This window comes from Sander lucioperca, chromosome 9 (assembly GCF_008315115.2).
Source record: "Sander lucioperca isolate FBNREF2018 chromosome 9, SLUC_FBN_1.2, whole genome shotgun sequence".
NCBI classification, from domain to species: Eukaryota; Metazoa; Chordata; class Actinopteri; order Perciformes; family Percidae; genus Sander; species Sander lucioperca.
The window spans coordinates 12,477,704-12,503,116 of NC_050181.1; the positions used below are offsets into that span (position 1 = coordinate 12,477,704).

At 38.1% G+C, this 25,413-nt stretch overlaps 1 protein-coding gene across 6 annotated transcripts in view; it reads left to right on the plus strand.

Moving 5' to 3' along the window:
- Positions 1–25,413, plus strand: part of tnr (tenascin R (restrictin, janusin)) — a 193,689-nt gene that overhangs the window by 67,103 nt on the left and 101,173 nt on the right. For all 6 annotated transcript variants that reach the window (XM_036005690.1, XM_036005691.1, XM_031294323.1 and 3 more), the window contains one exon: positions 3,542–3,595. Coding sequence is in view for 4 of the 6 variants with exons in the window: in XM_031294323.1 (XP_031150183.1) it covers positions 3,542–3,595 (54 nt within the window). In the remaining 2 variants the exon portion in view is untranslated. The remainder of the gene's footprint in view (positions 1–3,541; positions 3,596–25,413) is intronic.

Below are 25,413 nucleotides of genomic sequence, written 5' to 3' on the forward strand. Positions count from 1 at the left end.
TATCTGAAGTCTCTTTTATATAGACCTTAGTGGTCCTCTAATACTGTATCTGAAGTCTCTTTTATATAGACCTTAGTGGTCCCCTAATACTGTATCTGAAGTCTCTTTTATATAGACCTTAGTGGTCCCCTAATACTGTATCTGAAGTCTCTTTTATATAGACCTTAGTGGTCCCCTAATACTGTATCTGAAGTCTCTTTCCTGAAATTCAGCCTTGGTGCAGAGCCAGTCCCCACAATGAGCTTTCCTTAGTATGTGCCATTTATGTGTCTGTAGCTTTAAATGCTAATGAGGAGGAGAGAGGGGGGGCAAGGTGGAGGGTGGGGGCATGGCCTTGACCAACTGCCATGCTTCGCTCGTTTGCAAGCCATGATGTCTCTCTCTCTTTCTCATGTGCAGGCCAAATTCTCTGGGTGGGCAAAGCAGAGAAAGGGCAGGTAACCTTTCCTCTTATGATGACATATAGGGAAGATTCCAGATTGGCCCATCTGAGCTTTCATTTTCTCAAAGGTGGAGCAGGATACCCAGGGCTTGGTTTATACCTATCACCATTTCTAGCCACTGGGGGACCATAGGCAGGCTAGGGGAAATAAAGTGACATTTTCATGCCATTGGACCTTAAAATCTACCATCACGAAAGCTTAAATTAAATTCTCTGTGCATATTTTACAGTGCTGTATTCTTGTCTCATTTTTGAGCTCTTACATTAACTCTGAAAAGGATGGCTTTCCTCTATATGAATTGCTAATTGTGTTATAAAAACAAATGAGAGATTTAATTTTCCTCATAATTACAGAATATATTTTATTATGTAGAGAAGACCCAAATGTTTAAGTAAGTGATGGATCACGACTTAGCTGTATTTATATTTTGCTGCACACCTTTGTCCATCCAGTGATCACATGAAGGATTTCCGTGTGTGTCTACGATCATTTAATTCACTACCTTCCTGTTAGCTTCCTCTGTGCACAAGTACAGGCGAAGACTTGAACTGTGTGTTTGTGTGGGCGAGCATTGCTGGGCTGTGCAGACAAACACAAAGTACATGTGTAAAGTATGGCACATGCAGCAGCTGCTGTCTACTTCCAATGCCAGATTTTAATGGTGGCGGGCAGCCAAAAGGAGGGCCGTTGTGTGATTGTGGGTGCAGACGTGTCACAGTGTTTTCCTATTTTCAGGGATTTGAATGGTGTGAAAATCAACTAGCCGTCTTCTCTTCTTTTGAATTTTGATTTTTGTCTCACCTTCCACACCTCTTGTGCATCTCTCATCTCCTTCCTTGTTCTGTCACTCTCTCCTCCAAACTGTTGGATGTCCCCAGGAATGAATGATAGATTTAAAGCTGTGCAAATAATAATCCCCCCAAAACACACACACACACACACACACGCACACACACACACACACACACACACACACACACACACACACACACACACACACACACACACACACAAAACCACCTCCTCACTCTCACACCAAAAGCGCTGTCTGTTGAGACAGCAGCTGTGACTGGATGTATGTCAGCACTGTCACTTATTTATTTCTCTCTGTTTGTGTAATGGAATTTATAATTCATTATCACCATCTGTAAATCCCTTTACTTGTGTCTTTGAGTCATTTTAGAGGCTCTTCTTTATCTTTTGTAACTAAACAAAACAAAGAGACAGGGATACTCACTAACAGATTTGCCGGGCACAGTGCCATCTTGAATGCAGCAGAACAATAGATTGCACTAAGTCTGACAAATCCTGAGAAAACAAAATATCAAAAGGATATACACACATATGCAAAAGTATAACTAATATACAAACAGGTACTATATAACATGCGTTTAGCTGTATAGAGTCCCTTATGCCATCAAAGACAAACTAGATCTAAGTCCTCACAATTTATCTTCAGAATGATTCTGTGGTTTTATCCCACTGATTGAATTAGCCTTGGTTGTTTTCCAAATTCTCATTTTCAGCAGAGTAAAGTAGTTGGCTTTGTCAACTCTTAAAATGGGAGCTGTCACTCAGAGGGACACCTTAGCGAAGCAAGAACTCTCAAAAATTGTGTTTTTCCTAAACAATCAAGAGCCTGTCACTTCAACTTTGGCTTCTTTTCAGTATTTTTTATTTAACTTTCTTGGACATGATTGCCTACCCATCTTCTGGCGAGTTATGGGAAATCAGATCCACTCAATATGGAGTTCCTTCTGTGCTGCCTTGATTCTCTATGTTTTCTAATTTGTAGCCTGTTATTTGTAATTGTAGCATACTTGTATTCATTTCTTAAAAAACCCTCTGAAAGTTGACACACCATCCATCCAAAATGCATCATATCTTGATGACCTAGATGCAATTTATTTATTTAGTTTTGCTTTAATGTAAAATCACATTTTCCCAAAGCGCCACATCTCCTTCTCTGTCCTTGTGAATATTATTCAGTTGCATCTTGTTTTTTTTGTATCTGTTTGTTTCTATCTGTGTTTTACAGGCAGTAAGAGATAAACAAATGTTTAATTCAGACTTGCGACTGACCTTTTCAAGACACTGAGGTAATGACATACATTTATGAACAAAGTAAACAATAACACTTTATGTTATATGCTGAATATAACCTTGATGTGATGGGTTTTGTCATGGAAACAGTGATTCTGAGTGTTTTACAGTATGACCCTAGGTTCAGTTGAAACCACTCAGAGGGATAACATCTACAGCGGTGCATGTCTGTGTGTGTATGTAGATGTCTACATAGAGTATGTGACACATGCATTTTAAACCTGTGTTTAATAAACACTTGAACTTGACCAAACACTGATTGTTATCTGAGTGCTGGAAAAATATGACTTCCTAATTTGGAATATGAGAAGAGCTCATAAAACGAGTGCCTTATTAAACAGGAAAAGTCATATCCTGTAATGCTAGCTCACACGCACACACACACGCCGCACACACACACACACACACACACACACACACACACACACACACACACACACACACACACACATACACTGATTCTATCACAACTCTTTATCAAGTGCTGGCTCATGTCTCAAGTGTAAAATGAGAGTAATTTCTAGTGTCCTTCAAAACCATTATAAATGCTAATTAAGCCACATTTATGTACAGTACGTGCTTGCAGTGTTGTCATACAAAACAGTATTGATTCAGAGTGATAGTGGAACAAAGAATGTTTTGTTTGCAACAGTTAAATATGTTAAAATGAGTCATGTCCTTATATGTTTTAAGTTTTATTGTGTACGGTTTTATTTTGTTTGGATTGTGTGGATGGGGTTGGGGGTGAGTCAGGAAGGAAGCAATTATAGGACATACTGTAGCACCGAGAGATTTTTTGTAATATGATGTTTTTACCCTTTGTGTTTGTGTATTTTTGCATCTCTTAACCAAATGATATATACCTACGTAAATAGAGTGTGATTTGATTATTTAATATCCCTGTTCTCTCCAGACTATCTTGAAAACACTGCCAAAGCAGCGACAAAAGTCTTCACGTTTGAAACATCCACAACCTCTCTCCTTTATGTTCACAGCTGCAGCCCAGAGGACCAACACTAAAAGGATCAACTCTGGTGGGTGCCCTCAAGGTGAGTTGCATTTTCAAATGCATGCTACAGCATACCTTTGTGCATGTATGTGTGTTTGGGTGTGTGTTGTGCACAATGTTCACTCCTGACCTCAAAATATAAATGCTCTCTCTCTCTTTTATGTATGAGAGCAAAGGCAAGGCAATAGTATTTACACACAGCAATGAAAAGCAACTCCTCTTTGTGCATCTCAATGCCCATGCAAATGATCCTTTGATTAAGGCTGCTACATACTAGGGTTTGAGTTAAGATTCAGTCCTTTAGAGTTGCCACAATCAGCTCTGGCCGCCGTGTCGCAGCTGAAATGCGGCGCAGCTGTGCCTGGTGGAATCCAGATCGGCTCGCACCAGCAGCCTCTGAAGAATATGGAGTCCGTCTCAGCTTCATAGAATGACTTTATAACCGCCCAAATACTTGCTGTAACCGATTTTGTTTGATTACACAATAAAAAATGGAGGCTATAGCAAAGTTCAAGCTGCATGCGAACGTAACGTTCATTCTAATGGTGATTAACATTATTGGCCTTCTTTTGCCTTCATAATTATTAATACCACCAAATAATACACTAAAGCGGCCAGGTTTGGAACCCATATGTTTATCTCTACTGTATACCTTCTTTCTGTTGGTCTCTTTTCTGAAACCCTTCTACATTATCACAGCTTGGGTTTTCTGTGTAAAGCTTGGCTATACATTTTTTTTCAGATTACCCAGGATCATTTTCTATCTGTCTGTGTCCTTGGATACCCCCTTTAGCCACATTAGCATTAGAACACATACTTTGAGTGCTGTTCCAATCACTGTGCGCCACATATCTCAGTGATCTAAAGACACCATTACTCTTCTTGCAATAGGGTTGCTGTGTAGCTGACTCCAATGAGGTGATGTATTAACTTTCCACTTCCGCAGCAGTATATCATTTCTACTTAGTTTATGTGTCACCCTCCCATTCAGCATTTAGCAGGGCACAAGGTTCAGTTCGTTTAAGCCAATGCTATCTGTACAGTATGTTCGATATCCTGACTAGTTTGTCAACTGCCTCATAGTTGTCATCAGGCTGATTTTGTTGAGTTACAGTAGTCAAGTCATGGTTAAACCCAAGGATAATATCCGACACGCACCTTTTTTCTGCCCCTCAAACAGAAACTTAAGATTAGTATCAAGATTAGTAATTATCCAACACATCACACAATCCAATGAACCTACTTCATTATAGATAATGATGGAAACACCTGCCTGATTCACACTTACTGACAGGGTCTAACAAGGAAAGGGAGATTACTCAATGATCTACATTAATTTAGACTAATGGCTCAAGAGGAGACTGAATCATTCAAAGGGAAAACAGGATGCAATCATGTAGTAAGGAAAAATGAAGATGATAGTGGCTTATCCGAGATGTGTCAAAGTAAAGTTTTAAAGGGTGACAGAATGCATGAAAGCAAATTTGCTAGTTTTATTGGTCATCTCCTGCAGGTTATTCAAAAGCCTAGAAGCTTAACCGTATGAAACAACAATGTTTATGAAGATCTGCAGAGGATTTCTGGCTCAGGGGTCACAGGCCTATATATATATATATATATATATATGTATATGTATATATATATATATATATATATATATATATATATATATAAAGTCAAACAACATAGCCTTTCTTCATCATTGATACCCATTTTTTTTATTCAGTTTTATTATATTAGCATAAATGTATTACAAATACATGTTTTTTCTATTTATTTGATACATACTTACAAATACCACTGTTGTATTAAACTCTCTTTTGACCCCGACGGTGGAGAAGCGCTTAGTTTGGAACTCACAGTGGTAGACAGAGAGGAGGAAGGAGGTGGCACTGCATGTTTGCCTTTCTAATTAGTTCTCATAGGAATCTGGCCATTGATTGTTGCAAATGCCTATTGATTTTTTGCAGGGCTCTACACCATTTGACGTTTGTGCTAAATGCCACGAGACGAATAACGTCTGTGTGTCGGTGATGTCTGTGACATCAGTTTATCTTTTTGTGTTTAATGTGTTTGTGTGCGCGCACATGCGAGAGTGTTTCTGCATATTTATTTGTGCATTTGTTAAATGAAAATGGGTCTGGGTAGCTGACGAATAGGAAAGTTGCTGCATTCGTTTTGGCCCGGGCAGCCTAATCGAGAAACATTGATCTGGCTTGGGTGAAACAGTGTGCTTACTTGCACATCGAGATAGCCAAAGGATATTGGCAAAATGTTTGTTCTCATAGGATAACATCACAAGACTTCCCTCCCTGTGGTCTAAACAGATCACTATGTCAGAAGGTCAGAAAGAGTACTGCAATTAATCAGCTAGTGTCCTTCAATATTTTTGCTAACAAAATGTTAGGTGATGCCACAGTTCAATACAGACCATATTTATTCATGAATTAATTATGTCTACATTGCATATGTTGAGATGATGATATGTCAAGTGCAAAAGACTGCAAAGTAAGCAACAATTTGCTTGTTAAGCTCAACATTAAGAGCCAATTTTTGAACTGTTAAAAGATTTAAACTGAAAGTATAATCACAGAGTGCTTTCCCACTCTTTCACAAATATTACTGTCACGGTTAACACTTAGCATTTGACCTAATCACTAAGAATGCTCTAATACTAATAATCAGTGCTTTAATTGTTGTCTAATTTTTGTAAACTTTAAGCTGCTTGCAAAGTGTGAGCCATGACTTCAGTCTGAGTCTTTAAACTCGAAAAGAGTGCAGCACCTCTTTAAAGCAGATGCTTTATCTACATCATCCAGCCCCTCCCTATTAATATCAAAGTGGTGTTGGCATTTTGACAAAATAGTTTGAATGCCTATGTATATCGGCATTCCTCAGAAAGATTAGCAGGATCCTAAATATGTGAAACACAAACAGTGTTCAATGTGACCCTAAGGGCTCCATCGGAGTGGGTTGTAAGCCAGCTTGGCTGGATCCGGGATATTGGTTTGTGTCCCTTGATTTTCCACATGAAGTTTGTGATGTGACAGGTATTTCCACTGAGATTCACAGCAGGCTCAGTGCTCGTCGGCTAACTAGCTTACTCAGTTTTCCCCATGTATCTCGCACGTTAGCCTACACGAACTGTGTGGTGGATGTTTAAAACTCAAGGTGTCAATCTTGGTCATTTGATACGCCCAGCCAGATGTAGTGACGCTGAAAATACAATATTTCCCAGAGGACAATCTGGTTCTTCGCTGGTTGTACCATAATAGATTTGTCTTAAAGTGCCCATATTATGAAAAAATCACTTTTTCTGGGATTTGGGGTGTTATGTTGTGTCTCTGGTGCTTCCACACACATACAAACTTTGAAAAAAATCCACCCATGCTGTTTAGAGTGAGATACGGTTTCTGAATGTGTCCTGCCTTCAGTCTCTGGGTGAGCTGTTCAAAATCTGCACGGCTTGTTATGTCACAAGCCGAAACAAGCAGGCTAACCGCAACCATTAGCTCGTAGCTTTAGCGTTAGCATGCTAACGCTAACGCTAATGCTAACGCTAGCATGCTACCTCGTTCTCAATAGCAAAGCACTGCTATAACACACACAAGTTCACCATAATCTACAAAATAACTACTTACATGTGCACCCTCATTTAGAAGTCTCCCAGCTAATCCTGCCTTGTAACTGACCGAAGTTGTAGAAACAGCCTTTCTTTTACTGTCTATGGAGCTAGCTAGCTGACATGATCTACATCTGAGCTACTGGGCATGTGCAGTGCAATCAAAGATAGTACAGAAGAAGAAGAAGAAAAGAGGTCTCACTCTGTAGCTAAAACAGAGACCAGGTGAAAAGAGGAGCTGCAGCAGTGAGAGAGAGCGGTGCAGGACAACTAAAATATGGTGTTTTTAGAAAATTAAACCATGTAAACCTATTCTGGTACAACCTTAAAATACAATTATTAACCTGAAAATGAGCATAATATGGCTGCTTTAAAGTCTTCTAGTAAAATAAATATAGGATTAAGAATTAAAAACGGATCCTTTCGTGACAAAAATGATTCTGCCCCACATGTGAATGTGTTAACTCCTCTCCTGAGTGTTGGTGCCTCTTACCTGGCTTTACTGTGGCCTTAGGATTTGTTGTCTCAGCAAATGGCCTGCTTTAAGGGGAATTTGCCTGTCCTTGTTCCCAACACTCGTTTGAATAATGCAACACTCTGTCCTAAGCTTCCATTTGAATATATCTGTCTAGTGAGCAGAGAGACAAAGTGACAAAGACAGAGTGGCTCAGTCAGAGACAAAGACGGAAGTACAGAAAGGCAAAGGGGACAAAAAGTGAAAGAAATAAGAGAGAAAGTTAGTGAGAAAAGGGCAGATAAAGAGAATAAGGGATGTGTCAAGAGACAGAGAGAAAGATGGATAGAAAGACTGATTGTAAGGGTTAGGGCCACACAGTGCAGCATCTATATTAGGCTTTCGAAGGATACCTAATGTGATTTGCTTCGGTAATGAGACAGGCAGCCATTTGTAATTTTCAGTGTTAGTTCACTTCTGGTCATGCTTTTTATGCACTGTGTGTACCTACATCCCCATCCTGATTACCGAGAAGTTGGAGACGTTTATTTTTAGTTGCCTGAAACGTACGTAGACAGGTGGTGATGAATGGGGACGGTCCTTCACTGTGGCAGCAACAACAGTTGCAGGATTGACTGTAGCATTGGCAATAATGCTGTCACTACATCACACAGAGAAAAACAGAGCTTTGTTTGCTCAAAGTTTAGTTTAGATTTGCTGAGTTTGCTTGTGATGAACTAAGTCGACAAGGAAAAACAACACAGAATTGTAGGATCTAAGTTAGGTCAAACAGACATGGAGAAGGAGGGAAGATGGTGAACATGTTACAGCAGCCTGAGGACACCCTTGTACTCATAATCAAAAATACTTCGATTGGTAAATTATCACAGATTTGTCTCAACATTAAAGCTCCATTGTGTAATTTTTTTTAGTTGATTTTTAGCAAAAAACCCTTTGTTCTTTCACAAATATGTGCTCATTCATCTGTAATTACTTCCACCAACTAATCAAAGTATTCTTGTAAGAGTGCTATTAGTCACTGTGAAATATGAGCTCAAAATAAACAATGTTCATTCTCATTTAATACACATTTGATTTTTTTTTTTTATATTTGAAGCCAAAATCAAATAGGTTTCATGCTAATTTCAGTCTTAAGGCGAGAGGCATTTATTAAGATAACTTGTATTTTTGTGGAGATTTATTTTGTAGATTAATTTCCTTTACTGATGGTTATGGTGATGATGGACATACTGTCATTGAACTTAATGGTACATAGCTATATTAAATAGTTTAAAAATGTAAATTTTTGTGTTCTGATTGGAACGACTTAACAACATAGTATGATGATCATGAGAGTAGCTGGGCAACATCAGTTTTAATGCATGTTGACATGGAATATAATTTTAGCTTTGTGTCCACTTTTGGTTGATCACACACAGATGGCCAGAAGTATATTGTACATCATGCACAACCGCATTGGCACTCGCCTGTCTTAGCCATTTCCCTTAGTTTTACAAAATAGATTTAAAAAGACATAACTCCAAACGTGTTTCTCAGTTGAGCAGTCTGAAGAGCACATAATATGATTTCAGTATCCTTCTGGAGGGCGGAACAACAATGCAGCTCCAGCAGAATCACTTAAACCATACATCTAGTTAAAAGTGGAAACCTTACTCTAACTCCCATGCTGCTCTCTACTTTTACTTTCCATTGTACCTTAGTTACAGAGCTCTCTCATGTCCCTTTGAGAACGGGTACTGTATTTCATCTGCTCTAATTTAACAGCTACCTTCATACACTTTAATTCCTCATTCTCCATTTCAAACTACTGAAATAAAAATCGTTCTCTCTGTTAAGCAGGATCAGTTGAAGTCTTTCTTTTTCTGGCTTCCTCCACTTTCTTCTCTGCCTTTCTTCTCTCGCTCACTCACTGCCTTTTTTTCCCTCTAAGAGGACAAAGTCGAATGGCCCAATAGTGTTTAATTGCTGTGGTTTTTATGTGGTCTGCTGAGAAGTAATAGCCACTCAGCACTTCTGTCCACAAGATAGATGCTGCCGATGCTTGTCTGGGAGTTGGTTGCAGCGTGGGAGCACACCCAGTGGCTCAAGCAAGTGCAGGTGAAGTAATAAAAGAAAATGGTTCGCTGGAGGGAGAAAAAAGAAATCCCACAATGAATTTCATTTCCTTATTGAAAACAAGTAATTCAGGGTCACGCACACAAGCACATATACACAAATACACATCCATGTAGACACACAGGCAACCACAGCATTACGCACACACTCACAAACAGGGGTCAGAGAGGAGCAGCAACTTGTTAGCAGCAACCATTCGCTGTGACCAGTCCAGTAATGCAATCTGTTCTGTTCTTGCTGTTGGACAGGCCACCCATATGGAAGCGGTCACAGGGTGACTCAGACTGGATCAAAAATGGAAACCGCAGTAAATCAACAGCATTGGATCTCTCCTGTGTTTGGCCCATCTCTGGTGTCACAGATTGGAGACAAACCTATTATTTCCTAGGCCCCATTGAGATAACATGTCCTTCTCTGCAGTGCCTCTGGGGTCAGGCTTCACAACAATACAACACTTCACACCAGTATTATGTGTGAACATTTGTTCCTTTTTAATAAACCTGTAAATCATTATAATGTCTGAACAATTTGCATATTTTAGCAATCCTGTAATGTCTGCAACATTTATAATACAGTTTGTATATGTATATATAGTATGTATATGCTTGAATGTATTTTAGTCATTTCTTTACACTAAGCTTAAAAAAACTACATTTAGCATCTAGCATTTTGTGGCAGAATGACACAGCCTTTTAATGAATCAGCTCAACAGCAAAAATCATATCAAAGGTGCTAATGCAGATGTTAAGGTTATTTATAATATTTCGCAACCAACCTGGTGTGCATACTGTCAGTCAATTGAACTTGTAGGAAGATATTGAAGTAACCTTAAAGGACAATTCCGGCGCAAAACGAACCTAGGGGTTATTAACAGATGTGTACCCACTCTGTCGCTCTCTGGGACATGTTTTCATGCTAATCGAATGTGTTTGTAGCTTGAAAGACGCTAGCGTGGACCGCTGATTAGCTTACAACGCTAGTATTCGGGGCACAGGGAACGTAAAAACAAATCACTATTTATACCACTAAAAAAGCTCAAAATATCACCAAACTTCAACGGTAGCATAATGAGGGTCCCTAAATGTTAACCGAAGCATTGAGAACTTTGTAAGTGTACAGACAGTATATTGAACGAAGAGCTGCGGGAGCTCCGTGAAAGGGCTACGAGAGAGAGAGAGCTAGGTAGTCAATGCCGCAGCACAGCCTTGTACTTCGGGAAACTGGTGGTGTACCTGCGGACATTGTGAAGCTATGGCCACCGAACAGGAGTGTCTGTGTTGCAAGGAGTGGGACCTGTTGCGTCGCGATGCCCAAGAGACGCAGTGTTTTGTACAGTCTGAAGATTTCCCCTTTCTTAAATAGGGCTGTACTTGAAACTTTTTCGGTGGTCCAGACCCAGACCGGAGGGACCAGATGGACAGTTATCCACTGAGTAAGTACACTAGACAAGTTATGCAGAGTGCGATTATTTCACATATATTGAGCAAATTGCTTTTGATTTTAGTTTGCATCGCCAGCTGTAAGTCATGACTGGTTTCCAAGACGGCGGCGGCATGTAAACATGAACGCGAGTGTCTTTATAATCTTTTCAATATACTGTCTGTACACTTACAAAGTTCCCAATGCTTCGGTTAACATTTAGGGACCCTCATTATGCTACCGTTGAAGTTTGGTGATATTTTGAGCCTTTTTAGAGGTATAAATAGCGATTTGTTTTTACGTTCCCTGTGCCCCGAATACTAGCGTTGTAAGCTAATCAGCGGTCCGTGTTGGCTTCTTTCAAGCTCCAAACTCATTTGATTAGCATGAAAACATGTCCCAGAGAGCGACAGAGTGGGTACACATCTGTTAATAACCCCGAGGTTCGTTTTGCACCGGAATCGTCCTTTAACCCTACAAACTCCCCAAAGCAACTTTAGCCTGGTGACAGGAAATGTCAGTGTTCATTAAGAATCATACAATATTATGCAGACATATTTTCAGTCATCACTGCTAAGGTTATCTTCTCAACTATACCCTGCCATGTTCAGTTCTCACAGAGAATGCATCACTTAGGTAAAAGTTGTGGTGTGAAGTTGTCTTTCATATTACACTGCAAAGAACTCCTGAGAGCCCTACAGAAAAGAACTCCAACTGGTTTGTTATGAACTCTGATTTGCTATAGAGTTGGAGGTGCTGTACATGCCAGCAGTACATGGCTTTAACAAAACTTTAGCTACGCTACATACAGAAAACGCCATCAACATCCTGGGAGGAAATTAAGTATGGATCACAGTAAGTTATGTCATTACCTTGGAACTGAACCATGTCAGAAGTTCACTGAAGAGTTTAATTGCTATCCATGTGATTGGATTTTGTTAGTGTCACCACATGATAGAAATTCAAAATCTTGAACCCATGAAAAAGCAATTACTTGCTTTACTGCTTAACTGTTAAGACTCTCATTATGTAGTTAAAGCCATTCACAATTTTAATTCAAAGGAAGCTTTAATTTGCTTTTATTTACTGCCACTGTGTGCAGATAATTCCTCTATCCATGGATAAGAAACACTGGAAGACAGGCTCAACATTTGTGACAAAAATGCAATACTCAAATATTGTTTTGCCCCATTTTGTATTTTTAAACTGCTCAGATAATATGGTGGTATTTGAAGGTTTGACTGAGACCAACTTATAAATAACTGCTCGAAACTGTTAAATGTGATAGGCCCGTATACATTTGTCGTGTAAAATGTGAAGTTTGGCACTTAAAAGGAAGTTTTACCAAACATCCACACCCTGACTTTTCAGGTCTAAAGAATTTAGAAGTCAGCTTTCCACCCCTCCTCTCTCGCCCATGTTGGAGCCAGTCACTCATTAGCCACCCAGAGGCTGCTCTATCTTAGACCAGAGATCTTCAACAGGGGGTCCTCAGAGTAACTGCAAGGGGGGCCACCAAATTATTGGTAATGTTTTGGAAAATTTTTTCAAAAACTAAAATTTCTTAACATGAATCCAACATATTATTAGCAAATATAAATCAGCCTATTTGTGAAAAAAAACAAACACATGTTGATGATAGGCTTACTGGCCTACGGTTCATCTTAAGGATTCACTGTGCATCATGATTTATAAAATCATGCCAACAAGTATTAATTAGTTTAATAGCTTAGTATTCTATGAACTAAAAGGGTATTATAAGGCTTGAGGCCGCCCTACACGTTATTGTATTGTAAGTTTAATATGCAATTTCATTTTATAAAATATACAGTATGTAGTAGGGCGTCCCTGATCCGTCTCTCTCAGTTAAGGGGTCCTTGGCTTAAAAAACGTTGAAGACCCCTGTCTTAGACCGCATCTCGCAGCCTTCTCATTCATTTTAACGAGGCAAAGGGATGTCATCTGGAAAGGCGCTGCAGTGGTCAATCAAATAAAAGCAAGCACACATTACTGGTAGATTGCATTGTAACAAGAACACAGTATGGACGGTTTACCTTGTGATCGCCATGATGAAAGATAAAATAATTACTGCCGTGATTACTTTCTAGAATTGCAAAAGTCCTGTCTCAGTATGCTATAACCTGCTGTGCTGTGTTTTTGCGTTTGAGAAACCTTCGTTACTTTTGGATTGCATTTCATGTTTCACCGGTACCTGAAACAACACAGCTGCCTTGATGTTTTGAGTCTGAACAGCCACTTACTGTTTCAGCTGCTGACATTGATGATGTGTGAATGTCCACCCTAGCCACCATTCCCAGCAGCAGGGTTCTTTTTTTCTGATTGAGGGGTTCTTTCTTGTTTGGACATTAGCCCTAAATCTTATCCACACCAAGAACTGATGAATGTTTAATCATTAAAACCTTGTATTCCTGAACCTCCTGATTGAAAAATAAACCCAAATACAAGAAGTAGTTTCATAAAACAAAATGAATTCCGATGTTCACAATTTCCTTGCTTTATAATTCACACTGCAGGTTGTTACTGCGGCTATGGTCAAGGGAAACATTCAGGCATCCAAAGCCCTCAGCTGGGGCTACTTAGTCTAGGTTACCGTTGTGATTCGGGCAAGAGGCAGCCATTTGTCCTCATTGACCTGGCAGCTTGCTAGCTATCCTACATGGAAAACAGCCCCTGGTGAAAATGACTTTCCATTACCTGTGACATCATCTGTACATGATGTTCCCTGCTGATCGGATAACTCGCTGCCTTACATATCAACTGGACCATTTTTTGTTGCAAGATAATGGAGGCATATAGTGTAGAAATACCTCCCTAAAAATAGAATAATTTATTCGTGTTTTGTCTAGATGTTTGGATGATGGATGATATTCAGGAAAGCTGTGTGCTTCCACTGTCTCAATTTCAGGAACCTCACATGTAAAACAATGTCAACTCACAGTAGTGTTCTTGTTATATTAGCCTTTTTTTGTGTGTACTTTTGTATTCTTACTGTATTTCTGTGTAGTCAGCATATTAGAAGATTTATCGATCATATAAGAATGCAATGAATGGGACATCATTTTAAAATTGATTGCTGTAGGGATGCTTCTGAAAGAGACTCGTTTCATTGCGTAACTCACAAATCAATAGTCTCAAAATAACAAATTATCTTGTATCAAGTTATGTGCCAATAGCCATTTGTCATAGTGTGTCAGTGTGCGTGTGTACGCATGAGTATACAGTATGTGTGTGGCTTGTTCATTTAGCAAAGAGCACTGAGGCAGAATTTAGTGTCATAACAAAGCAAAAGAATCAATGCTAAAGCACTCTTCATCTCTGTTCTCTGTATAACAAATATCACTGAAGCAAGATGACAGCACAGAAATAGGCAACTCGGGACAATGAGCGAGGGAGGAAGAGATAAAAAAAAAAACTCCAACATGAGACGGAAGAGAAGCAAGTCCACAGTTTTCATCTGTTTTCCAGCTGCTATTATTTGGGTATTTTGAATCTGAGTTCATTGCTAAATCGTTAGGTCAATTTCATGCACAGAGATGTCTCTCTAACTGGGCGAGACTGCGTCACATCACATTCTGAGAAGAGAAACATCTTAAGATAGTTGCTTGAGTCACACTGCATGGTTCGTGTCATGAAGTGTGCTATTTTTTAACAAGTGGCTCAAGTCAAAATAGAGAGAATGTTGTCATGAACATGAAGTAATTGCAGCATTTAAAACTATATGACTAAATGTTGTGGGCCACATAATGTAATGTATTCATGCTTCAGTTAATTATCAGTTCAACACTAGTACATTAACATTGGTCTATGCAACCTTATTATTAAGTGTAATTAATTACACGTGTGTTGCTGATTACTATATGACAGCATTGTTTGCCAAAGTAAAATGTAAACATGGTATTTTTATGAAGATACTGTTTGTGTTGTATTATGATTCACCACAACACAACTGCATTCCCTGTATACAAAGCATATACTGAAATAGCACTAGAACCTATAGGTAAAGTTTTCTGGCTGAAAATATGAATCTGTATTCAAGCAGATGACTTAACGAATGAAAAGGTTCCCGGGAATCAACGAAACATGCAAAGTTGATTGACCGGTTTTGCTTGAATAACTGAGGTAATAGAAAAACTTTTATCAAAAGCCCCCTCTTACTTTCCAAAGGTAGTTATGCTCATCGGTAAGCAGAGTCATCTCCTGAGATTATTGGAAAGTCTGTTACTCAAAAGAAAAGGAAGTAGTTCATATGCAACACTCACACAGTTGAACATGCATCTTTCTTTCTCTAATCAATGTAGGGATTGGCTTCATAACAGTTTTACTAAGAATAATTCAAGTCAAAACAAGCTGGAAACCATAAAATAAAAATAAATGACGACCTGTTTTTATGTCCACCACAAGAGTTATTTCAGGCGGTGAGATTTAGTTAAGACTTTCAATTTGTAGATCATTACATCAAACATCACCTCAGAATCTACTTTCAACGTTTTTACTCAAAGATCCTCCGCTGTCCCCTCATAATGTTGTTGTTATGTGTTTAAGCTTGCCCCCAGGATGAGCGTCATGAAGGCCACAAGCCGGAACACGTTGGTCAGACAAACAAGTTGTTCTTTGTGCTACAAGTCAAGAGTTTTGACCTCTGCAGTCAAATTAACACAAATGGCATATAATTATTCTGAATTTAAAACCTAAATTATTCCCAGAAATGAATGAGGAATTCAACATGAAGGACTTTTTAACCATCAAATCCTTCATTTTGTATTGTGAGCCTGAAATGTAAACGGAACAATCCGTGAGATTTGATGTATTTCAGAATTTTAAGGGATCAGGACTACGGCTGCATCTTACCATTTTTTTTCCATTATCGACTAATCTATCAATAATTTTCTTGATTAATCGTTTTGTCTATAAAATGTCAGAAAATAATATAAAATGACCATCACGACTTCTCAGAGCTCAAGGTGACGTCTTCAGATGTCTTCTTTTGTCTGACAGTCCAAAACCCCAAAGATATATACTGTAGTTAATAATTATTAAAGAAAAGCATCCAATCATAGCAATTTCTGCTTAAAGATTGCCCCAAAGAATTATCAAAATAGTTGATTAATAATAGTTGATTATTGCCAGTTGTATGCTATAATATGTTTGTTGGGTTGATTTAAATTGAATCTTTATACAAGTACCTACATTGTTTGGCATATACATGATTGCTAGCATTGGCAAAAATAATTTTCTACATTACATGATGGACTACAGTAGTAATAAACCCCAAAGGGCACAACATGTGATTTTTCACCTGAATTGAGCCTACTTGACTTGACTATGTTCAGTCTACAGGCTAATGTGATTTGACATTTGACATGTAATATGCATCTTCTTTTCCTTTGTAAAACCGAAACATACGATGATACTGTATATGAACTGACGGTGTAAATGCAGCCTTGTTTCTTGATTGAGTAACACCTGGCTCACCACAGATTGAATTTCAGCCCGCCTATGAATGTGGGCTTAATTTAATTGTCAATAATCAGATTTTTTTTTTTTTTTCTGCAAAGATGATTTCAATCTGGATAACCCCAGTCTAGTGTTTTACACTTTCTCCACATCGTCAAAAGTAAATATAGCATTTAGAAACCAGTCACAGCTCTAACAGTCATCATTCATTTCAGCCTTAATTTCCATTTTTAGAATATTGTCTTTTTAAATGTGATCATTAAACAATGGATAATTACCACTTTAACAGTGCAACATGATTTCCTCAGTATTATAACATTTCTAACACATTTGGAATATATTATCCTAATTCACTAATTTCATGCCAGTATTGTTGTGGGTTTTACGTTCATACCTGCTCAACATGCAGGGTGCATTCATGGTTAAACCTGCATTTACACAATGTTTTGCAAATTAGAAAAGGTTTAAATACCTTCCTTAGCTTTTTGTGGTATTCTTATTGGTAATTATTTGGAATTTTTTTTCAAAAACTAAAATTTCTTAACATGAATCCAACATATTATTAGCAAATATAAATCGTCCTATTTGTGAAATAAACGCATATTGAAGGTAAGGTAGTCACTAAGGTAGCCATCCACAGATACGGTTCATCCTAAGGATTCACTGTGCCACATGTACACTCACCTTAAATATTATTAGGAACACCTGTTCAATTTTTCGTTAATGCAATTATCTAATCAACCAATCACTTGGAAGCTGCTTCAATGCATTTAGGGGTGTTGTCCAGGTCTAGACAATCTCCTGAACTCCAAACTGAATGTCAGAATGGGAAAGAAAGGTGATCTAAGCAACTTTGAGCGTGGCATGGTTGTTGGTGCCAGATGGGCTGGTTTGAGTATTTTCCAATCTGCTCAGTTACTGGGATTTTCATGCACAACCATTTCCAGGGTTTACAAAGAATGGTCTGAAAAAGGAAAAACATCCAGTATGCGGCAGTCCTGTGTGTATGTGTATATATATATATATATATATATATATATATATTTATTTATATAGTATATATAGGTAGGGCTGGGCGATATGGAGAAAATCCAATATCCCGATATTTTTGACCAAATACCTCGATATCGATACCACAACAATATTGTAGTGTTGACTATTAGTGCTTTCACAAAATATTTACACAATAAGCTTTTTGATAAATAATCATCAGTAATGTGGATATAATGACTAAGTGGGTAAAGGCAAATAAGAGAACAGCTAGAACAGTCTGGTAAGTTCAGAAAATGACATCACTTAACTGTAATGAGGCCTTTAAAACCAGGAAAAGACAACACTTATGCCATATTACGATATCCAACATCTAAGACCATATCTAGTCTCATATCACGATATTGATTTAATATGGATATATTGCCCAGCTCTATATATATTATAGGTAAAGCTTTAGATTACAGCCTGCAATGCACCGTGTAATTACTACGGAGTTAAGGTGTAACAACTACAGTACGTTCCAATACTTATATGTAGGTACTGGGGAAAAAGATTAGAAGTTATGAAATAAGGAGGTCACACTTGGGATCTTACAAAAAACTTGTAGTTATTTTTTACCTACTGGTTACCTATACTGTAGTACTACTCGGTACCTGTACTGTAGTTATATACAAAAGATTACACCATAACTCTGCAGTACTTATGCTGTAAATTGAAGGCTGTAATCTAAAGCATTACCATATATATATATATATATATATATATATATATATACTTACTATCAGTAGGTCATCAAGTGCATACAGTTGTGTGTACATTATACTGCGCATCCTATTGTTCTTTTTGAGTTCACGTCTAGCTAGTATAATTCTAGTGTTTAAATTATCACAATATTATTATTAGCTGATAAAAGAATCTCACTCCTTAATAAAATCTTTATTCAACAAAGGCTCCAACTGTCAGATTGACCAGTACTCTGAAGCAATTTCACCTTTTTAGTGTAAACCCAGTTGGCTATTTTCCTTCAAATATAAAGAAATGCACAGGCTTGTTGAATCCCTCAGGTCACTATCATGTTCCCACTGGAGTGAGATCCAATAGAAATTGATTGAGTGGTGCTCTCCGCATCTCTCTCACGCTCCCTTCACAATCCCAGTTATCCTTCAGGATATCCGCAGCCGGAGCTGCAGCCCTAACCTCTCTGCTCTACTCTGACCAGGACTGTGCTGTCTTTAAAGGCTGATGAGAGTCTGTGTGTGCACAAAAGAGATAGATTTAGAGAGAGAGAGAGAGACTGACTGCACAGTGGAGGGCAGTGGGGAATTAATGTGTAGAATTAGGTGTGTAATATATGTGGGCGACTGGATGAGACTGTGTGTGTTACTGTGCTTGTGCAGCCAAAAGAGAGCAAAATGACACTCCTTGTTTTTTTGTTTTTTTTTATCTCTGCAAACGGAAGGAATTCTCACCAAAAAGACACAAAACCCTTTTTGCCATGCATATTCTACTATTTTTAAGAGGTGGGAGTGTGCATATAATATTCTCAAATTAATTTGACATACATTTTAATATTAGACATTAGAAATTATGTATTGTTCTGCTGTCCAGTATTTCTGTGGTGGTTGAACAATGTTAGTCAGCTTTCCATTAGTATATAGCATAGATTTTTAACTACATTTCCATAAAACCTGCAAAAGAAAATGTGAATGAATGCATGTATCCATCGACTACTGTTCTAACAGCTGCTGGTGCTCATTCTCCAGTTGAGTGCTGTTAAACTATGGCAGAAGAAGATGGCGAAATGAGATGACGTAATTAAAAGAGTGCCAGTCAAATTTAAAAACAGTTGAAAACCATCAGAAAACATAATGGAAAAATTGCATTCATGTTTGTTTTGGGTATTAATTTGAGGTCTTCCCAGATCAGATTTTCTTTCCCCGTCTCTCTAGTGAAGCTTGAAGCTTAAGTGGCGTTTAAGTCCCTTGTGCCACGCACTTCATTATTTATTCCCTTAGCCTTTTTCCATTGCACCTAGTCACATTTTGGTTTTATTGATGAACCCACTTTTCCGCTGCAGTCAAGCGCAAACATATTTTTGCGATAATTTGATTTTTGTTTTAAAATGTTTTGCCTTTCTACTCACTACATAAAAAAGGTGAATGGAAACTCGCTTACTGTAATATAAGGAGCCTTGGTGACAGCATTGTATCACCAGAGTGTAATCACATAACAATAATGTTTCATTACTACATAACCACTCACTGTAATTGGAATAAACTGATTGATTGACACAATGTAACACTGTCAGGCCACAGTCTACATGTAGTCCTGGTGATATTTCGGTATCCTCGGCAACCGCAGTCATTTATTTGGTTGACAGAAGTAATAAAGCTTTTGAAAGTGCCCCATGGAGCCCAATCTACAGCATTTGTTGATACTGTTGATAATGAGATATTCTATTTAATATAATTTATGATTTCAACAATTTATTACATAACTGTGTCCTGCTGATAATTGAAATGACAAATTCATATTAGATGCAGGAAATGTCAAGTGAGAGGAACAAGAACTCTTCTTAATAAAAAGCATCATCATAAAAAGCTATATTGCTACAGATACTTGAAACATGTTTCAATTACTGTACTGTAAGTTATTCTTATAAGTTGTTTATTAAATTTCACAGTGTAGCAATTACCCAGCATGCAACACACAATAGCTTGTTGATGATGGCAATACCCGCGGCCGCTGCGTCGAGGAGTAAACCTCTACGAGGTGAGCTACCCAGGCGCCCCACAATTCATTTTTTAATTCATTTTGATTTTCAAAAGGGAGATTGTACCTGTATATTTCATACAACCTCTATTGGCGAGGGGTGAAGCCTTGATATGCAGCACATTATTTTTCAGCTGGTAATTGTCTCTGTTCTTCTGCACACCCCACTGATTGATTGACCATTCAAAGCAGCAGGAGAAACAAAGCTTTTAGCTTTAAATTCTTTAGAGTCTTATTTCTAAACTCCATAGGCCCGACAACCAAAAACTATTAAATGTCACATACTTCATGTTAATCCTACATTTTTAATGCCATTGAAAAGGTAAATGAGACTTTTCATCCTAAGTATTTCCCTGCACAAAAGGTATCTGAGTTGGCTTGACAACTTAAACAACCGCTGTATTGACCTTTGGCACTCAGTGATATAAAAGCACTGGAAAGAGCAGGGACTTAAGAGCCTGGGGAAAAAAGAAAAGAGAAAAAGAAAAGAGAGACAAAAAAAGAAAAAGAAAAGTCAGTATTCTCACTGTGCTTAGTCCTTTCAATGCTGCAAAATGTCTTGGTCTCCTGAACCGGACACTGCAGCTAGAGACATCATTTCCAACCAGTGTTGGCTTCATTATTTTTACTGACACAGTGGAGCGATTTCTAAATTAAACCCAGCATTTGAAACACATCTACGTAAATTCAACTATTGACTAATTACCTCGGCAGACGGAATTAAATAATATGTTTGTCCCTTTGCCCTTACTGCTGTTGGCATGAGTTATGAATGTTTTTCTAAATTAAATCCCTCATTATCATGTAAATATTTATGCATGGAATAATTTAAAACGTGACATTCTCAGTATTGAAGTCAGTACAGTGAAAGGATGTCACATTTTTACACAAATCAACACATTACTTTGCTGTTATCACGTTGGTGTTTGTTTTCAGGTCAGTGAAGGTTTTTGAATTGGTGCATGATGATAATTTAAAAAAAAAAACAACTTCATAGAGCCTCTTCACCTTTAATGTCCCGAAGTAGGTCTAAGTCTCAGGCTAAACATGATGACTATTTGATCACGGTTTCCTTCTACAAGGTTACCAATTTAAACAAGCATTTCTTATGACAGTAACTTGGATTGAAATGGATCCAAGAAGTTTTCTCTCCACCCTTCTTTGTGTTTCTTCACTGACCGCTGATGATCATAGCAATTTTAAGTTTCCCTGTTGCCCTTTGGCATCATGTGCTGTGAAACACAAAATAAAATAGAAACTTTTTTTCTGCTCAGAAGCTCCAATAGCCCCCATGGGACGAAACCTGTTTGATGACACAGTAAACGATTTTTATTTTCTTGAGGAAAAAGATGGTCCAAAACCCATTTTTCATTGGTGTAAAGGGGGCACAGGCAGGTCTTGGTGTGGCAGGTGATGAATGGTTAGTGGGAGGGAATCCATCTGCTGCATCAACACAACGGAAATGGGATCGTCCACTGATAAAAAAAATTGCACACTTACAGACAAGCCTAATTCACCTATACTCACTGTGGAGTACAATATAGTGTGTGTGTGTGTGTGTGTGTGTGTGTGTGTGTGTGTGTGAGAGAGAGAGAGAGAGAGAGAGAGAAAAGAGGAAGTCTTACACACACACACACACGCACACACACACACACACACACACACACACACACACACACACAGAATCACTCATGGCTGTGGGCTATCCGGACTAAATACCAACTATCTATCATCTGAGATATTTCATACTTTCTCAATTCAATAAGCCAATATGATTTATGTAGTGGCTCGGGCAGCTTTGGTATAGAATATGTTGAGGTTAAGGGATATAGTCAATAATATTCATTAAGGTGTTTTTAGATTTAAGAGCAAAAAAAACAAAAACTCTTCTCCAGAGTTCCAACGTTTTACTAGGTTACTACCTAAGTTTTCGATTTGGGAGATTCAATCGCATTATACAGTATGCAATTCCATTGTATTCAAAAAGCAGTTCAAGCCTGTCAAGAGGCTAGCTTTCTGCTTATTGTTACCTCAGTTACAGTATATGTCAGGCCTTCACTGATTGGCAGAATTTGACCCTAGAAGAAGCATTTTGGTTAAGTAGGTTTTCATGTTATGAAACTTGTCTGGAGTATTTGAGTATAGGTGTCCTTTTTCTGGAAACTGTTTCACAACTTTCACTAAATCAGTGGATCAGTAATTAAAGAAAGCCACATTGTTTGTTTAGGACCGCTGTTGTCATCTTTGGAGGATGCTGCTGCCTGCTAGCCTCAGGGAGAATAAAAGCCCCAAAAGGTGTTTTCAAGGATGTTCAATACCATTCAAATAAAAACTTTTTTTTATCAATTAGAAATTATTAAGTTGAAGTGCATAATAATCACATTTAGTTTCATGTCAGTGCTATTCAAACTAAACACAATACTGCACTAATCTTGCCACAGTGTATGTCGCTCTCTACTGAGTGCTTTGATGGCCAACCTTTTTAATCTATACTGTAGTAAACCCACCGCTTACAAGAATGGACAAAAACCAACAGCATATGAGAGCTGTAAAACAAGGACACTAAATCCCTTTAGCCTCCTCTTTCACACCATACTGTGTGAATTGTAAGAATGCAAAGACTGCACGACATCGGGAAGCCAAAGATATGATTTCCATTCCCAGTCTGTTTCATAAGAAGAATACACTTCCATCAGTAATTTATTCTCCCCAACGTTCTTTATGAAACATACTGCTATGGTACCACATATGGTTAGGCTCAAACCAACATGGAGGAATGCAAATGATTTATTATACGCATTCATTTCTGGTGTTTTTTTAATGTATGCTCAGATTCTTTACGATAGCAGCACTTTTCAGTGGCTGCTGGGCCGGCGAATTAACTGCGTGAACATAATATGATTTACCTCAAAAAGAACTCCTCTGCGTTGCTCTCAGAACTACAAACCTGCTTGAAAAAGGAAACAGGATCATCTGTAACTTTCTCTTCTCAGTGGGACAGCATACAGAAGTAACAGCAAAAAACCTGTGTATATTTGTGTGTGCGCGTGATATTTTATTTTCTCAGGCATTTGTTTAATTACCCTGTGTGTGTGTGTGTGTGTGTGTGTGTGTGTGTGTGTGTGTGTGTGTGTGTGTGTGAGAGAGAGAGAATTTGTATGGTCACACGTGTATGTTTTTGTTGATTGTCGTGTTTATTGTATTCTTTTCTATGCATGCTTTGTTTGAATGTGTATGCTGTTTTTTTAATCAAAAACACTTTGGATTTACTTGTAATGAAAGGTGCTATACAAATAAAATTCACATTAACAAATCATTTTGCGATGTCTGCTGTGATGTTTGTGAGTGAATCACTGCAGAATATGGGGTTTTGAATCCATGTCTCTGCATCTCCATATTGGGGTATCTAAGTACTTTTTGAATGCATGTACCGGCAAGGCTCGCAAAAGTTTTTGTTTGCTGAGTAAACACTTCAGGTGAAGATTTCTTGAAACCTCCAAAATACTGAAATGTGTGTAATGGGGAAAGTTGATGCCTGATTTCACTGCACCATGGCCACACAAACTGTCATAACAAAGAAAAATGATGATTGCATTTGTCATTTGTTCAAATGCTTAATACAACCTATATGTATGTTAACCTGAAAAGGACCTCTGTAATTATGAGTGTGAATTATGAGTGTGTCTGTCACAGACAAAGTTAGCACTGTCTTTTATAGACATGGTCAGGTTGGAAGATTGAGTCAACAAAGCCTTTGACTTGGACTTGGAGGCTAGTGTTAATTTGCTTATTTTTCTGCCCCCAAGTAGCCAAATAAATTGGTTACCGCAGGTGTAACCAAGTAGTTTTTTAACTGAAACCTACCATATTTTGCAAACCTTAGCCAAGGTAACCATTTTTTCATATAGTATGTATTATTTTTGTTACAGTTAAATGTAACTGTTTTGGACGGCACTAACAAAACAAATGTCGTCCTGCTGGTTGAGACATCAGTGTAGAAAACACATTTTGGAAAGCAAAGGTCAGTTGCTGGATAGTTTGGAGGACTTGTTTTCTAAAGCAATAGCAGTTTACAGTTCAAGTTAAATAGTCCTTGTACTGCATATAAAGATCAAATCAAAATATGTAATGAATACATAGTGATATACATTTTTTTGCCAGAAAATAATACTCAAATGTGTAAACACTTGCATATTGATTTCTCTTATAAGGAGGACAGACAGAGATAAGTATCTTTCCCTCTCTATGTTTGAAGAACTAACAGTGAAGCCTTGTTCCTTTGTTTATTTAATCAACCTTCTTTGCTGGAGAAAACCTAAGTGAAAATGACACAATTTTCTGAGAATTTGCAATTCCTCTGAGCTGAAAACAACCCCGGCCAGCAAAGCATGTCATTTTATCTCTCAGAGGGTGAGCGAGACACCCTCAAGAGCAAACAGGGCTTGATTTTGTGTTTGTGTGGACGTGCATGTGTTTGAGTGAGTGTGCCTCAGGAGGTGTGCTGCAACAAAAAACAAACCCTCAGCAGCACACCAGACGGGGAACGCAAATTAGTACTTTTTCTCTTTCTCTATTGATAATAGAGCCTGGATAATTTCCTGTTCGTTCTCAGCAGAAGATAGTGTGCGTACTTATGCTACTCTGAACTTGTGTGTGCTTTTGTTAGTGTGTACTGTATATAACTGCATGCGTGTGTGCCTAAGTTTTCCTGTAGATCATCATTGTTCCTCTGTGGTAATAAGAGAGGCATTGGAGGCTTGTTTGCTCTTTAAATATAAATGCTGACTTACATTGCTAATTATTAACAACATTTTGGTGCTTTAGCTTATACACACTGCCAAGCTATAAGAGACATAGAAGACTTTGAAATGCTTAAATGTATGTTTTTGAGTTTAAGTGGTTTCCAAAACACAAGATTCACCCTCAGTGGTTTCTGTGACACGAGAAATACTTTAATAGTTCTAATGTTTTAAAATTCAAAAACAGC